This window comes from Sapajus apella, unplaced genomic scaffold (assembly GCF_009761245.1).
Source record: "Sapajus apella isolate SASKATOON/1434 unplaced genomic scaffold, GSC_monkey_1.0 scaffold3, whole genome shotgun sequence".
NCBI lineage: Eukaryota > Metazoa > Chordata > Mammalia > Primates > Cebidae > Sapajus > Sapajus apella.
The window spans coordinates 39,179,548-39,196,974 of NW_022436943.1; the positions used below are offsets into that span (position 1 = coordinate 39,179,548).

Here is a 17,427-nt window from a genome sequence, read left to right on the forward strand (position 1 = left end):
TACTTATCTCTAGAAATTATAAAATATTAACTGAGAAAGTTAATGTTTATAAAGAGAATACGGTGAAAGCAGAAGGAAAACACAAACATGTCCCACATCCATTCAAGAATCTGGAATAACTTAAGCAGTTTTACCTGCTTGGAGGGACAAGTGTACATCCAAAATCATACATATTACAAAAATTCTCACCTTTAGATTACTGTTTGTATGCCAAGCAAGGATATTGCAGAATTGTTCAAAGCTAGAAGAATATATAATCTCATTTTAAAATAAAAATGAGCAACGCTTTCTCAAAATTTTTTCTCAGAATAGAGAATAGGATATATTTATAATAGTATCTGTAATTTGGGAGCTGCTCTGTCAAAAAATTAGGATGTGGAGTCACATTTAGTAAGGACAAATAAATGGACTATGGTAAATTGTTAAACTCATCAGCATTGTTAGAATCACTGTGAATTTAAAAATACAATCAGTAAATGGTATAAAACAAGTATGAAACACGAGCGCAAAGTCCTAAAGAAGGAACCAAACAAAAATCTACAGTGATCATAGCTATAACTATATCACCTGCAAATCTCTGATGATCTTTTACGTGGTCTTCTCTTATAACTTCCCCAAGTCATCAGAATCACTCCCAATAATTCCTGGTTCAGCCCTCTTTCTGTGGGTTTCTTCTATTATTTTGTTTCTATATCCCTCCCACCCTCCTATGACTTACCTGTAGTGTCGGGAAATCTCTTCTTCCACCTGGGTAATAAAATCACATTTGGTACATGAGTGTTCTTTGCTTTCCTTGACAGCCTGCTGCCCATCTGATCCTTGCAAGTGATTTGCTTCTTGTTTGACATCCGACGCTTGGGACTCATGCACGCTCTCATAGTGAAAGAGGAGTACGTCTACATCAGGGGTGGTGAATGAACACTGGTGGCACTGGTGTTTGACTCGCGAGCTTCCGGCCGCCCCAGGAGACAAGTGCAGAAGCAAGAGTGCACAGTGAGAACAATTACTTTTTCTACAAGCAAAGGGATAAGTAATTTCTCCAAGGTGCTTTTCTGGGCTGCAAAGGCCTCTGGGACAGAATGGACAGTGTTTAATGGTACACTTGTGAATGTTATGGAGTTGTTGGTAATGACGGAGAAGTGGCCCCACTACAATTACATCGGGGCCATGGCTTTTGGAATATCGGAAGTCACAGAACTGGCAATTATAGCTCGTTACCATATTATCCTCGGCTCCCTTGCTGGAGAAGTCCTTCTTTTTAGCCCCACTCGAACTCTTGTCTGCCTTGGTCATTGTCTCTCCTTCTGAACTTTTGGCTAGATCATTCTGATTAATGACAGAGCCCCTGGAAAGCTTATCATTCAACTCTGGATTAAGGCCGCCTGACTGTACTGCTCCGTGCTGCTTGCCATAATGTTCTAGCAGTTTAAGTGAGCTAGATGACTCACAGCTGAAACTACAAAATTTACACCAGTAGTAACTGGTGGCCTCTGTACCATTTTGTCTCGAGGAATCGAGGGGCTTGATGGGCACTGAGTACCCAACAGGAGTGTCATCTCCTGCTTTGACTGTTATCTTGTCCTGCCATTTTCCCAAGTCTCCAGAATCACTGGATCGAAGTGCAGGGATGGACTTGTTAGAGTTTTTCTCTGAAGGTTTTGCAACCTCAGAAGAGGGGAGAGAAGCTTTTATTTTGTTTGGGTGAGTTTGAAGAAAATGTTGTTCTAATTCGGTGGATGAGTTGCCCATATATGTAAAATTGCAGAATTTACAGCGGAAATACTTGGTGTTTCCTTGGCAATCTGGTGTTTTCCGTCCAATGCCAATGAATGTTCCACCTGAAGTCACCTGGAAAATAGAAGAAATGGACGTTACTTCCAAGGTATCATTAATTCAAGGGGCTCTCTGCAGGGGAGGGGGAGGATACTGCCAAGTATTGCACATCAAAAAATACAATAGTACTCCTGCTTATTATGAAATCACTTGAATAATCAGAGCCAAATAAATTCACTCTTCATTTCTCAACAGCTACTCTTTGAGAGGCTCATTATGCTAAACATTGGAGGCCAAAGTAACAGGTGAAGGTAAGTAATAAATGCACTATAATTTGAAAGACTGAATAATACATTTTTTTAAACTAAGAAAACAATTTTCAACAGGGTATGATTTACTATTGCCTCCTTCAAATCACATTTCTTCAGAAGCATCCAAATCACATGGGATGTTTTTTCAAAAAGTGAAGGTTACTGTCAAAACTAGAGGCAGTTGTTCAGAAACTATTCAATGCAGATGTTCTCCAAGGAAATATCCTGTTCAGTTCCTACAGCAATGAGGCTTCAGGCAAAGATGAGGTCTCTGTTTTGGGTAAAATAAAGGTGCTCAAATGAGCACCCCAAATGGCTTATAATTAAAGCACAATGAAACCACACACACACACACACAAATGAATTGAGTATACAGGAAATACTAGTGAAGGAGAACCAGTAAAGAATTTCGAATGTTTCCCAATCTAGAACAAACAAAAAGAAGAAAAATCTTCCATGGCCTTATGCCCTAATTTGTTTAAGGTTCTGTCTCATTGCAAAGGGCTCCCAACTTCTCATATAATTCATGGAGATGTTTGAATGCTAAAATAAAATAATTCCACCATAAAAAATCACTACATGTCTGCTTTCTTTCCCAAATTATGAAATTACATGGTAATCAGGACTACGAAAGCCTCCAAAGGGCACTTTAAATAAAATCCTTCCTTCATTCTCAGTGTGTACCTCAACAGGCAGTACAATTAAACCACCACCAAGCAGCCAAAATTCAGAGTTTAAAATAGAGTTTTTGAATGAAATATTCCAAAAAGGGAAAAATTTTCTCTTCCAACATCATGGAATTTTTCAATTTTCCCAGCAACCAGATGTAATATATTAAGCAAATGGCATAATCATGTTCTGCCTTCTTCAACAGCTGTTCAAAAATGACACGTGTGATCACTGCTCATATCCAAATCACTCCATGAGAAAAGTCTCAGGCATCTCAAAATCATGTAAAGGCTCTATTTGAAATGCAAATAATATTTTAGCTGCACATTGAGAGATATGTTTGTACCTCTAAGTACAGGAGTAAAACTGAAGTCTTCCTTTTGTTACCTAAAATGATACGTGACCTTGATCAAGTTACTTAACCTCTCTGGCCAATAGCTTATTCAATTGAGGCAAACACTAAATTTATGTCCAGTATTATAGTTCTAGGAAATGTACATTAATACTTAAACAACTCAACATTTACTGCACATTACGATAGTAACTTACAAAAGTTTCCCACAGCCTTTAATCAAAAGATGTAATGTTTCACATTATGCGATGTCTATAGCTGCCACCCCAAACACATAGAATTCAGTCTGTCGATGACAGAGCATCGACTAACCAGAAAGCTAAGAATGGGATACCCTTCCGGGCAGCAACCTAACAATCAGTCAATAGTGTGAGAGGAGGTGTCAAAGCCATACACTCACGGATACAGCATGGAACACTCTAATTCAGCATTTAAGTGACAGAAACAAAAAAAAGCAACAAAAACTTGCACTGAAATATAATTCATCTATTGTAAAAATCTCTACATATATTTCCCAATTCACTAGAGGTAAAGAGAAAGTGTATTTGCAAAGAACAAAATATTTAAATAGATGGCCATCAATCAGATTATTTGTTCCGGAACTTAAACTTGATTCAAAAGAGATAAATTCAGATGTCGCCCCCACTCCTTTAACATAAGCAAAGAAAGAAGGTGTGCAAAATCAAGAGGTAAAAAAAATTTCTTGTTTAAGCTTTCACATTGCTTCAGTTGTCAAGCTTCCCCATTATAAAAAGCTTTGAACTTCTGCTTGTTGAACCAAGATTCCCAAGAAACCACCAGGCATCATCACTATTTCTTTGATTTTGCAATCTTTAAGCCTCATGTGCCATGACCACAGTGAAAAGGCTGAACAAAGAGCATATATATACTTAAGAAATCCCTAACATATGATTTTGAAGTGAATTTAAGTTATTACTAAGCATCCTAACATCCTTTTCAGGTCGTTGTTACTTAAAAACAACCTAAGAAGTCAGAAAACCCAGGCTAAGAATCAGTACTATCAGGTGAAGGGACTACAAAAGAAAGGCAATTTTGTGAAAAATTATCAGTAAAGCATTCTGGTTTAGGATTATCTAAGCTATAAAAAATGAGTTAGGTCTTTTAAGTTGGAGTACATGTGTAGATATGTTTTCTTTTTTTTCTTAACCCAGGGAAAATGTGCCAACTTCATTATTTAAGAAGCTTTTAAGGGCTATATATTTTAATTACGCTGAAGAAGAAATACCTCCATACAATTGACTGTTCTTTCAAAAGTCAAGTAAGCAAATGAAAACTCACAGATCTCATTTAATGGCAAGAACAATACTGACACTTCTACAGGTTACATATTTGCCTTTGGTTAATATCAGTAAATCAGGTTTGTATTATATATTATTAAAAGCTAATATAATATTAGAATCATATATTTTAAAAGGCAATTTTGAAAAGCATAGTGACAGGATTCTATTCCTTTTTTCTTTCAAAAAGAAAATCTAAAAGCTATATTTATGGCAATTTTTCTGCTTTCTATACCAGTAGATATACACTGAAGTCATAGTGAAATATAACTGATATACAGCATTTAAATGCCATTCTAAAACATAATTTATTATTTTAGGAGACACTATTGGCGTCTACTGACCATATTCATTTTATTTGCATGCCCCATGTATGCTATTTTAAACCTATTCTTTTCTAGAGTAAAAACAAATATACAGTGAGAACAATTACGCAAAATAAGTGTTTGCAGCAACGATTTATTGCAACTTACTGTCTGGAAACAGTGCCTAAACATTCATACAATTATTGCAAACTTTTCAAATGGCTGAATCCAACACGGAATAGAAAAATTTACTGCTTCTTAGCTATGACTATACTAACAAGAGATAGCAAGCAGAATAAAGAGTATAGCTTTCAAACTTCCTTCTTTTGCTAACCAGAACTTTAATTATAACCCATTAAACCCAGCAGTTCATTTGGTAGAGATGGCCAAATTTTTACAATTATATTAAACTGTAAATTCTGCTTGGGCCTAAAACTACATATATTTATCCATCTAATTAGTGTAACTAAGTGTTCCACTTGTATCAGACTCCATGATAGATATTAGGGATATAGTATTGAAGGAGGCAGATAATATCTCTGCCTTCAAGATACTTACATTTTAAGATAAAGAAAATTGTAAATAAAAACCTTTATTCATTTGTATTTATATCAGCCTGTATTTATTTGCTTCTAGAGGAATTTCTCTAGCTTAAATTCTATGAAAACATACATTAGTTAACCTCCTGGCATCTCAGTTTCCTGGTCTCTATGGATATAATACAGTACAACTTGCCATTTTATAGGATTATTGTGAGGATCAAGTAAGAACTATAGATTTGTGCTAATAGTACTTTCTGAGATGATGAAAATGTTCCATAATCTTCCTTGTCCAATATGGTAGCCACTAGAAGAACTAATTTTTAAATTTATGTTCATGTACTTTTCTTAGTGTTTCATTAATTTATTTGTAATTAACTGGAATTTATTTATTTAAAACAATTCTTTTTTAGAGACAGGGTCTCACTCTGTCACCCAGGCTGGAGTGCAATGGCACGATATCCACTCATTGTAACCTCTGCCTCCTGGGCTCAAGCCATCCTTTCACCTCAGCCTCCAGAGTAGCTGGGAATATAGACACATGCAACCACACCCAGCTACTTTTTGTGTTTTTTGTGGAGGCAGGGTTTCACTATGTTGCCCAGGCTGGTCTCAAACTCCTGGTCTCAAGTTATCTACCTGCCTCGGCCTCTCAAAGTGCTGGGATTATAGGCATGCACCACCGTGCCCAGCCTAAAATTTAAATAACCACATTTTGCTAGGGAATACCATATTAGATAGCACACTCGACAATAACATGTACATAGCTAGGATTATTATTTAATAAAATGAATCATTCAAGTAAATTTTTCGTGCAAATGGGATAAAGAGATTAAACAGAATGGAAGTGATAAATTTATTCAGTGACAAACTCACACACTTGTCACTATCAATATTCTTAGCTGTAAATGCAAAGGTTCAATCTGCTGTTACTAAGCTAATGCTTCTGTTTATATTGCTTCTTGAGCTACAGGAACAGTCTTATTCCTATCTAGAAGAAAGTCAGGGCTCAATGCATTTTGATTGAATGAGTGAATAAATTAAGGGAGATATGAACAGATGAAAATTTCTCACCAAGGCCCCTGAGTTACCTGAGATATGCTGGTCACAGTATTTCATGGCACCCTTACCACTGACTTGACCTGACATACGTGGGTTTCTTCAAGAAGCTACAAAATGCATCTTTCACCCACAAGCAAATGACTGACTTTGGAGTCATTTGATTGTGAATTAAAGTGATATATAAAAACCTAAAAAAAATTAGGGCACAAAAAGGAACAGATTTTAAAGTCTTTTTCACTGACTAGGGACTAGCATAGCTTTTTATATTTGATTTTAGCCCTGGTTTTAAAAACTATTCCTACTATGAAGTGTTTTCCATGGTTCCAATTATAATTTATTTACATATATCTTTTCACACACAGAAAAAAAAATGTTTTACTGTAGAGGTGAAAACTATAAAAGGATTGGTTTTTTTCAAGGTCATTAACTTCCATTTCTTTCTTTTCTCCCAATAATATGGAGCAAATCTAATAAGAATAATATCTAAAATAATCCGTGAAAGGAAAATATTTCTTAAAACCTCAGAGTTCTTAAAATGACACTTTAGCACATGTACTTATTTTCAATGTAGCAAAGAAAGAGTTGTTTGAACTAAACACAAACCTTTTCTCAGATGTGGTTCATTTTCAAGTACTATAATTGATAGCAACAGAGACAATTATAAGGGTACTAATTTAAGAGAACTTGAGGCTATGGGCTGATAGTCAAAGAGTTAAAACCTTAAAAATAAAAAGCTAAGTTGTTAAAAAAAAAATACTGTTCAAATACTGATATTTCAAATAACTTGAAAAAAAATCTGAAGGGGCAGATCTTGGCTGAAAATAACTACAGTCAGAATTAATCTGCTTATATACATCAGGAATGTTTCTGCATGTACAGTGCTTCAAAAAAATTCTAGAATATAGAGTGTGCTTCAATGATATACTTTTGACAGAGAATAAATGCTTAAGAATTTCAATAACAAATCTAATTATATGACAATCATCTTGCTCTCATGCCATGCATAGCTTATTTCTGAGGTCTATTCCTATCAGTGACAACTCCCTTATTTGGGTTTATAATGTAAGAGTCCAGTTGGCTGGGGAAGGTATGGGGGAAACCAAAACATGAACACCTATACAGGGCACACTGAAGAAGAAAATACGGCATATTCCTCGCTAAGTACGTTTTTATTACCGGCTTTTTGCATTACAGCAATAAACAGTTTACACTAAACTGGTTTTCTTATTTTACTCAATATAACTCTGAATTAATTTTTCTATAGTTATCTGGTATTCGGATGACACAGTACCAAAAAATCTTAAAGTTCATCTTAATAGGCCAGGGGCAGTGGCTCACACCTGTAAGTAATCCCAGCACTTTGGGAGCTTTGAGGCAGGCGGATCACATAAGGTCAGGAGTTCAAGACCAGCCTGGCCAACATGGTGATACCTTATCTCTAATAAAAATACAAAAATTAGCTGGGTGTGGTGGTAGGTGCCTGTAATCCCAGCTACTCTGGAGGCTGAGGCAGGAGAATTGCTTGAGCCTGGGAGGCAGAGGTTGCAGTTAGCTGAGACTATGCTACTGCACTCCAGCCTGAGCAACAGAGCAAGACTCCAAAAAAAAAAAAAAAAAAGTCCATCTTAATAATTTGGAAGACAATCTTTTACGGGAAAAATAAATAAAAGAAAATGAAGTTCAAGTGGGTTACAAAGCTAAGCGAATTCCCCTAGCACTCCTCTACAGAATCCAACCTGCAGCTGCCGCTGGCTCATAATGGAAATATGTCAGAATTATACATGTATTCTAAAGAGTATCTTAATGGGAAAAGAAAAAATCTAATCTCTGAAAATATAGAATATCCTTTCTCCAGGGAAGGGTGCTGTGTTAACACATCTACTATGTGCCAAGCACTGGAAATACAAAAAGAATGGCATAGTCCAAAATGTTAACATGTCTCTGGTTTAGCACACAAAGCTCACAACTAAAAAGATGAAAACAGTGGAATACATGCTTCTGCTGAGACACATAACAGGTTCCATGACAACACAAAGGAAGAGCCCCTAACCCAGACTGAGGAGTCAGCAAAGGCTGTTGACAGATGAGCTGATACTTGAAGATTAGCCTCAAAGGCAGTGATCATGGAAAGGCATTTCAGGCGAAGGAAACAAAACTAGTAACAGCATCAGCGAGAGTAAGACAATGCAAGCTGCTCTCAGGAAATATTGAGGAGGGTAGAGACATCATCAAATATTTAAAAGGAATCTGCTACATAATGGTGCTTACTATGTAACAAGTTACATAAATATGCTAGCCTTATTCTATTATCCCTTCTAGAAGAATAGTGAGATTTAATTTGGATAGGTAATGTCTTGTTGGATAGCTGATATTTACATATGCAAGTATAATTAGATGATATGTTTTAACAGAAGTAGACCCATACTTGTTATAAAATGAAGGACAATTCAGCTATAAATAGAATTTTTAAAAATTAAAGGAAAGAAGGAAGGGGAGAAGGTGGGAGAAAAAAGAGAAAGGAAAGAGGATTAAAAAAGAGAAGGAAGAAGAGAAAAAGAGAGAAGGACAGAAGAAAATAAAAGAAAAAAGAGGCAAAGAAGGAGAGAAGGAAGAAGAGGGAAGGAGGAAGGAAATAAAAACAGAAGGAAGAAGAAACAAAAGAACAGAAAAAATAAATCAAAGGAAAGGAGAGGAAGATGAGGAGGAGGGGGAGGAAGAGGAAAGAATGGGAGGTAAGAAAAGAAGGGAAAGGAAGAGACAAGAAGGGAAGATAAAGTTAGAGAAACAGAAAAGAAACCAATAAGGATTTACTTGAAAGAAGTAGTTTTTTACTTGAAAGAAGGATTTACCGGAAAGACAATAAATGAATAAAGAAAGGAACAATGGGGCACGCTACTCAAGTGTTGAGGAGTGATATCAAAAAGAAATCCAAGGTAACTCCAAAATTTCCAGTCCAATGTCATTGAAATCAGGAGTAAAGAAGAAAGGAGGCAAAAAGAAAGTTGTTGTGGGGAACTTCACTTCTACACGTGTTGACTTTGAAGCACCAGTGAATATCAAGGCGGAGCTTCGCACCAGCTGGAAAAACAGGTCTTAGAACAAACCATCGTTTATAATAAGATTCCCAAATATGTTCCTGGACACATGAAAGGATGCAGGCATTCTTTAATCTTATATCAACAGTTCACCTAAATATGAAAAGGAGAAATGCTAGACCAGGAGACTCTGTGAATTCCCAAGCTCCTCACTATGTCCCATCTCTCTAGCACTTTCTGAATCCAATGAAATCACATGGCTTCAAGTATGTCTGCAGATCCAGCACACTCAAATTGGACACTCTCAAGGTATTCCGATTTGTTCTCTGCTTCCACACCCATTCCTGCACTAAATGTAGGCAGAGGATAAAACCTTAATTACCCAGCCTTGGAGGATATAAATGAGAATGGAGTGCATCTCCTTAACATATCTGCATGGAAAAAAACAAACTAAATTGTGCCTGGTAACTAGAAGAGCATAAGACAACTTTCAGACCATCATTTAAATCATAAATTCCTAAAACAAAGTCCTCTAAATAAGGGGAGTACAATATAAGTCAAACACATGGATGAAATATCCCTTAATTTGGGGATCGAACATTACATCCTTAATTGATTACATCAAAATTTGCACCATACTCACTCTACTGGAACTAGTTTCTGCAGCAAAAGTACCAGGGAAAAATAAATCACAGCAATTTTTAAAAGATGAGTAAGCAAATTTAATTTTCATTTTACTGATTTCAAATAGAAGCTTAGTAAGTTCAAATAAAGTAGCATTACACTACACAGAGAAGATAACATACAGTCTCAAAGAAATCACACCAGTCCCCAAAATCAACCTGATTGAGAGACTGCATCAAACAGCTCTGATTTACCAGTCTTCTACCTCCTCCCTTACATGCAATTGGCCTATCTTCCATTGCTTTTCTATTGGCAGTAAACTCAGACTCATGTTTGGCAAGGCCATGTATCAGTGTGGTTGTGAAGACAAGCCTTCATGGCCTGTCTATTCTGGTTTACATCCCATTCTCTCTACTTATGCAACTCTGCTCTTGGGCAGAATAATCAATGCTGTTTCCTTATTTTTTTTTTAAATGGACATAAGGTTAGTGTTTACTTCTAGGGCTTTTATGAAGATGAGTTGATTTAATACATGTAAAGAACTGAGCTCCACAAATGCACGTAAGAAACCCTTAGTAAATTTTAGCTATTATTAGATGTAAATCCAAAATTGAAGAAAAATAAGGAATCTGTACAAATTTTGATTGTGTAAAATAAAAGATGAAAGAAGTATGAATCATCTTTAAGATAGAAAAAAAATTTTTACATTTGGCTTTCAATTAAAATTAAACAAGGATTTACATAATATTCTGAAAATGTATAACATTTGCTTCAGAATGTGGATCACGTGATGAAGAATTCAAGAGATCTATGGTCTAATGATTGTCTGAATTAGACTCCACAAAGGATATCAGAAAATGAAATGGAACAACTTCTCTCTCCAAGCTTTTCCCGTATTGGCATACTACTTGTATATCTGTGTTTCTAACAGCTGCACGTATGCTATAATTACAATGATCCAAGAAATAAAAAACACCGAATAATCTCCAGACTTGATAAGGTTAGCAGAGCAGGCCATTTGAGAGGTAAAGCTTTTTCTTAGGAGTTGAATAATGCTAAATTTGATTGAATCCACTGATAACCATAATTTCTTCTCCTAAACATTCTGCCTACAGAGAAACACTGATATTCAACAAAATTATACATGTTCTTTTAAATGATAACAAATAAACCAAAAATCAAAGATCATACCAAGTCTCATGAACAAGGTCAAAAAAGATTTAACTATCATGCAGGTAAAGGGATTAGTAATAACAGCTGAACTATTCTACTAGGGTGGCTACATTATCCAGCTCTGCCATCCCCACTGATGAAAATAACCTGGTAAATACCAGAACTTTCCCTTGCTTTATGGCCTTGGGGTGAGCATATGTTTTATTTTGCACACTTTATTACTTGTTAAAGACAGTCCTGAAAAAGAAGTGTGGGTTCATATGCCAAGCATTCTGTATTCTACAGACAGTCTGAATTGATTAAATTCTCATTTACCAGTTTTTCTAAACTTCAATTGTCCTCAACTCAGAAAAACAAAGAAACAGAACCTGCTAAGATCTATAACTTCCCTCCTACTCCAGATCAAAGAAAATGCCAAGGAAAAACTAAATGTTTAGAAGTAAAATTCAACACAAGTCAAATAAACCACAATGAGATTAATAGTCTCTAATTTTTTTTCAAATCAAACTGCAATTCCCTGCACAAATGAATGTACTGATACATGTTCAAGATCTTTAAAACTCATACAATTAAATATGTTGAAAATACAAATCCAAAGGATTACTTCCTCTCTCTAAAGTCTGTTCTTCCTGCTTCTAACATGACATATTGTGCAACTCTGATAAAAATATTTAAAACACAGAAATGTAACACTCCTAGCTCAAACAGAAGACAGTCCTTGGTAAGTTAATTATGTGATTCTTCTATTAACCTTAGAATTTCAATAAGGCACAAAGTAAGTTTAATAGCTGGAAACCAGTAGCTACCTTCTTAGAGTCCTGAATAATGCAGTAATAAAAACAATTTACTAATATGAACAGGCAACATATATATCATGAGCTTATGAACTTGGGATAGCATAAACACTTTCCCGTGGGAAGCACTTGACAAGACTCCTACTTTTATAACCTGATCTGAGGGCTAAAAGTTCCCCCATAAAGATGATGCCAACGCCCTAATGCACAGCACATTAAGCCCTAATGAAACAGCAAAGGCCACGTTGTTAATGCAGGCTTCCCATTCAGCAATGGTTTAAATATAAGCATAATAAAGCAGTTTTAAAAGAAAGAAGCTGGCCAGGCGAGGTGGCTCACGTCTGTAACCCTAGCACTTTGGGAGGCTGAGGTGGTGTATCACAATGTTAGGAGTTCAGGACCAGCCTGCCAACATGGTGAAACCCTGTCTTTACTAAAAGTGAAAAAAAAAAAAAAAAAAAAAATAGCCAGGCGTGGTGGTGCTCACCTGTAATCTCAACTACTCAGGAGACTGACGCCAGGAGAATCATTTGAACCTGGGAGGTGGAGGTTGCAGTGGGCCAAGGTTGCACCACTGTACTCCAGCCTGAGTAACAGAGCAAGACTTCATCTCGAAATGAATAGATGATTGATAGATAGATAGATAGATAGACAGACAGACAGACAGATAGATAAGACAGAAGCTGTAAATATTTTTTTAAGAACTGGATCTCTTCTATGATCAGTCTCTATGTGAGCCTCAATGGTTCAATACAAATAGTAAATATTACATGAAGTGCTAACCAATCACTCTGCATGTATTATTTTTAAAAATTTAAGCATGACAATTGATAGAACATTCAGGATAAATGAAAAACTGGGAAACTAACATCCTGGTCAAATCAGTTAGCTCTAAACTAGCCATTACAGCTTCTCTTGTTTTCTTGTAAAGAATTGACATGCCATCTCCTTTCAAGGCTGGGCATGCTAGCTTAAGGTGTTGGGGGGAGAATCTGATAAATGCCACAGACTTAGAAAGGACAGTCCTGGCTTTCTTATGGTTGTTTATAGTGACCTCCATTATCCGGCTGGGGCTCTATCTACTATGCAGCACAAAGAAACATTGTTATTTGACAGTATTTTTACAAAGTTGTAATTCTTTGACTCAGTCATTTGTGATGTAATTTGCACAAAAGTGGATATTATCAGTAGAAGCATGTCTAAATTTCAATTATTCCTCCAAGTATATTTGAAATAACTTGCACTTAGAACTGGAAATCTTAGAATTTATTTAAATTACTGTACTTCTTTTTCCCAACTGTATCTTATATTTGCACTCAAGTCCATTCAAATTATTTAAAACCATCCATGTCAAACCAAAATATAGATCAAAGCCATAGAGTCCTTTAAGCCTTTTGCTTTTGGCTTCGGCTCCTTTTGTCTTGGCCTAAAATGTCATAAATCTATCATTAACCACCAACTGTTCTGAATGTTTTTTTAAAAGCAAGTTTAATTGAAAAAGATTAATGAATTCTTCATCTATTACTTCAATTAGCTTAAATTATAGATTTATATAAATAATGCCTAAAATTAAATGCTTATTTGTCTGTAATACTCGTATTTACCAACATCTTTATATCAGAACACATACAGGCCATTAACTTACGATATATTTCTGACAAAACTGTATCAAAGAAATTCTATAGTCAGCATTTTATCTCCCACAGCTCTTAGCCTCCACAAAGTTTAACCGCCAAGGAAAGAATCTCTCAAATAGCATTTCAGCAACATAAACTTGTGGGTAAAAAAGGAAATTTCAGATCTGTTTTTATTCATTTTATTCATATTGAAAAACTAGTCAATATTTGTTTCAGCATACAAATATTAATAAGTTACTTATCTTCAGACATTTTTCTGCATCAGTATCTGGCATATGTGCAAAGCATTCAAGATTAGCATTTGGCCTACAAGTATATCCAGTGTTATCCTCACAAATTGAAGTTAACCCTTTAGACTCGTTTCAAAATCCAGTCGTTTGTTTGAAACAATCATGCACTGTTTCCACAGATTACTTTTTTCCATTTTTAGCAATACTATTTATCTTGGAAAAAATTTGATCTTAACAAGATTATGTTCCTGCATGCTCTTTCCTACCACTTTTTGTCTTCCTTGCTGTGTGCTGCAAGGATTTAGTAGGCAGCATAGTCCAGGATCAGCTGTTTTATTTCTAGTTCTATTAGTTCAAACTCAGATAGCTCACACATCTGTTTTACTTCTAAAATCACTGCCCAGGAAAAGTGTCCAGCTCCTTCTACCCAAACATAAACTTTACTATAAATAACTAAGAACCTAACAAATAACTGTTTGGGGGAAATGGAAGTGTGTTTAAAAATCTGAATTCCTCCAAACTATAGGCCTTAGTAATCTTCTTTTTTAGAGCCTTCCTGACAGCCTAGATCAGCTTCCCTCAGAAGTTCTCCCCAGAGTGAACAAACTGAAACTCCTGCCGGAAATCCAGGTATTAACATCATATTACTTGCTAATTATAAAACACCATTTCACATACTGACATTATTCATTTCCATCCCTTTTATCTAAAACACGTATTTGCTTTCCAATCATAGTTTGACAGCATAGTGTATCTGACATAAGACAGTGAAATGATCTTTAATAGACAGCAGTTCAAAGCATGTAGCTTTCATGCATAATAACTATGTTGGCTTAATTTGCTGCTCTGCAGAAATAATTCTATTTGTGGAAATTCACAAACTAAGATGGAATTTTTGGAGTGCTTTACCAAGATGAAACTGACGTTTTAAGAGTTCTTCTTTATATCTCCCTTAAAGTAATAAGATTGCCATTCTGACATTTAAAGGACTCAGAAATTTTTCTTCTGACTCTTCTTACAAGTATTGCAAAATATGTTCACTACCTGTTATTTATAACCTCTTTGCCTGCCTTTCTTAATTGGCATTAAATCAACAGAGAGGTTTGAGGCAAATGAGCTGTAGCTATCGAGTTGATAAAAATGACTGATATTTTAAGGGATTTTTTCATTAGTTCTCTGGTACCTCTAATCATTCCTAAAAATGGTTACTAGTAAAGTTAATATGTTTTGAAATCCCCCTGGCCTTATAATACAATAAAAATCTACAAACTGTAACAAAAACTAATACACATCCTCAAGCTTACCATGAATTTTAACTATGCTAAAATTACTAAAATTAAATGTATACATTTATTTAGACTCAGTTCCATGTTTCATTCTATTCAAAATGTAAGAGTTTCTTTTTTTTTTCCATTTCAAATATGTCATAAACTAAAGACAGAAAGATAGATCAAAGAGGTATGCTGTTTTTAATAAAAGTAAAAATCTAAATTATTACTAAATGCTTTCATAAATTATTGCCATTTTCCTTAAATGCAGAAAGGAATGCTTTATTGGTCTGTACCAAGGTCATTCTGGGGTCCCTAGTACTTACAATCACATTTACTTCTTTTTAATCAATGTAAAATGTTATTTCCCAGTTTTCATTTGCAATTATTTTGCCGTTCCAAAAGGATGTCTTTGCAACCATCAAAATGGCTCAAATCTAGTCAGGATGAACATAAAATCATATTCTAATCCAAGATGCAGGAAAGATCCTCACTAAAGGGAAGATTATAGCAAAAACCTTATAATCTTAAAACTAGAACAAGGCATGAATTATTATCATGTTCAACCATAAAGATTAACATTTCTGGAAGACTGTGGAAACATCAAATTACCATGAAATATATCCAGAAATGTGACGCTTAGCTAATTTCATGAAAAGACTTTTCCCAAACTAAAAAAAAAAAAAAAATGCTAGGATTGTTTTCTACAATAAGAGGCTAAGAGTTGTCTTTAGACAATTCTAAATATACTTGTATGAGGCAACTTTGGAGTGTGTCCATCTCTTCTGCTAGATCTAGCAGGATACCTGCCTGGTATTGGGACCTTGGTTTTAACATGTATTTAAGAATTCACATTTCATTTCTAATAACTTTTTCTGTCCAAAGAGACAAAACAAAGTACAAACCTGCACATCGTAGGTCCCATTTAGTAAAACAGGCCTTGAAGAATTGATGTCCTGCAGCACACCAGAAAACACTGAACGGTTGACCTTCTGGAAGTCTTTGGAATGGCTGAACTGCACCATGTTATGAAGGGCCAAGATTTTGCTGTCCAGCTCAGCATCCTGCCTGGTGCGGTTATGCAGTCCTAAGTGATACTTTCGGAAGTGCTTAATCAGATCTGTGGGGTCGTTGCCATAGTAACCATATCCACAGATATTGCATTTAAAGTCCTGAAGCTCTGGAGACAGAGGTGCCGGGTCTGGGTTATCATTCACCAGTAAGTCAGTTTTGGATTTATTCAGTCTTACACTCCCATCTGAAGGCACTTGTGGGTTTTTTGAGGCCACTGAAACAGGGCTCAAACCTTGACAATTGGCTTGACCACTGTGTGCTTGCCCTGTTTCCTCCGTAGCCTTTGGTGACATCTTCTGATCTTCCTTTGTCTCCAATGAGTCCCCTGAGGGGGTGCAGGCTGTATCTTGAGGGTCATCTGCCTCTGCTCTTTGAGGAGACTTCAAGGGCTCACAGACTCCCCCAGCAGCTGGAGATGAGAAAGCCAACATATTTCTGTCTGTCACCTCATCATGCGGAAAGGAGGGAAGGTTTCCTCCCTTACTGGGGCTTTCATAATTGAAGCCAGCCTTCTCACTCAGGACTACGCTTTTCAAGTCCTTCTTACTGCTAGAAGATGGATCTTGAACATGCAAGCTATGTTCCTCCTTATGATTTACTTCTGCAGCATCACTCTGATCCGTATTTTCTGACATCTGATCTGCAGAAAATTCTTTATTCTTTCCAGATACCTTGCTTTCTGTACCTATAGGCTCCAGGATCTGGCCCTCGCCTTCACTCGCAACGTTTCTCAGAGGGGGGTTCTTTTTCCGGACCATATCTGCAAAGATACAGGGAAAAGGCAGATACGATGTTATTTGAAGGTTACAGAGATATAATTGAATCTGGAATATTTTACTTATGCAAGTATTTTAATGTGCATAATCAAATGCTTCCTCTAGGAAAAAAGTCAGTTTTAAAAATAGCAAAAAGTTGAGACTAAAACTAACAATTTACATTTAGAATTACTATTATAACCAAGATTGGCTCACTTATTATTTTAAAGTTGTTTTAGGAATAATGAAGGATTTATTTTTATTACTAGGTCTACCCTCCCTATTACTTATTCTTTCCTGAAAATATATTTTTGCCCAATTTACTCTTTCGATTGTAGCTGATGATGTATATACATGCTTATATATTTATACACGTTCTATATTATGTATAATATATATACATGTTATGTTTATAAAACATATATGTGTTTATTTTTAGAGAAGACATCATATGTTTCTTTATATGGTACATATATGTACATATAAATAACATAAATTGGAATTCAATATTGTTGCCCTATGCAACCA

At 35.7% G+C, this 17,427-nt stretch overlaps 1 protein-coding gene across 13 annotated transcripts in view; it reads right to left on the bottom strand.

The window, feature by feature from the left end:
* TRPS1 (transcriptional repressor GATA binding 1) overlaps positions 1 to 17,427 on the bottom strand; it is a 250,406-nt gene that overhangs the window by 184,279 nt on the left and 48,700 nt on the right. For all 13 annotated transcript variants that reach the window (XM_032252294.1, XM_032252266.1, XM_032252220.1 and 10 more), the window contains 2 exons: positions 15,976 to 16,904; positions 719 to 1,848 (listed from right to left, as the gene is read on the bottom strand). In XM_032252294.1, the coding sequence (XP_032108185.1) occupies positions 719 to 1,848; positions 15,976 to 16,902 (2,057 nt within the window). In that variant the 5' untranslated portion in view covers positions 16,903 to 16,904. The remainder of the gene's footprint in view (positions 1 to 718; positions 1,849 to 15,975; positions 16,905 to 17,427) is intronic.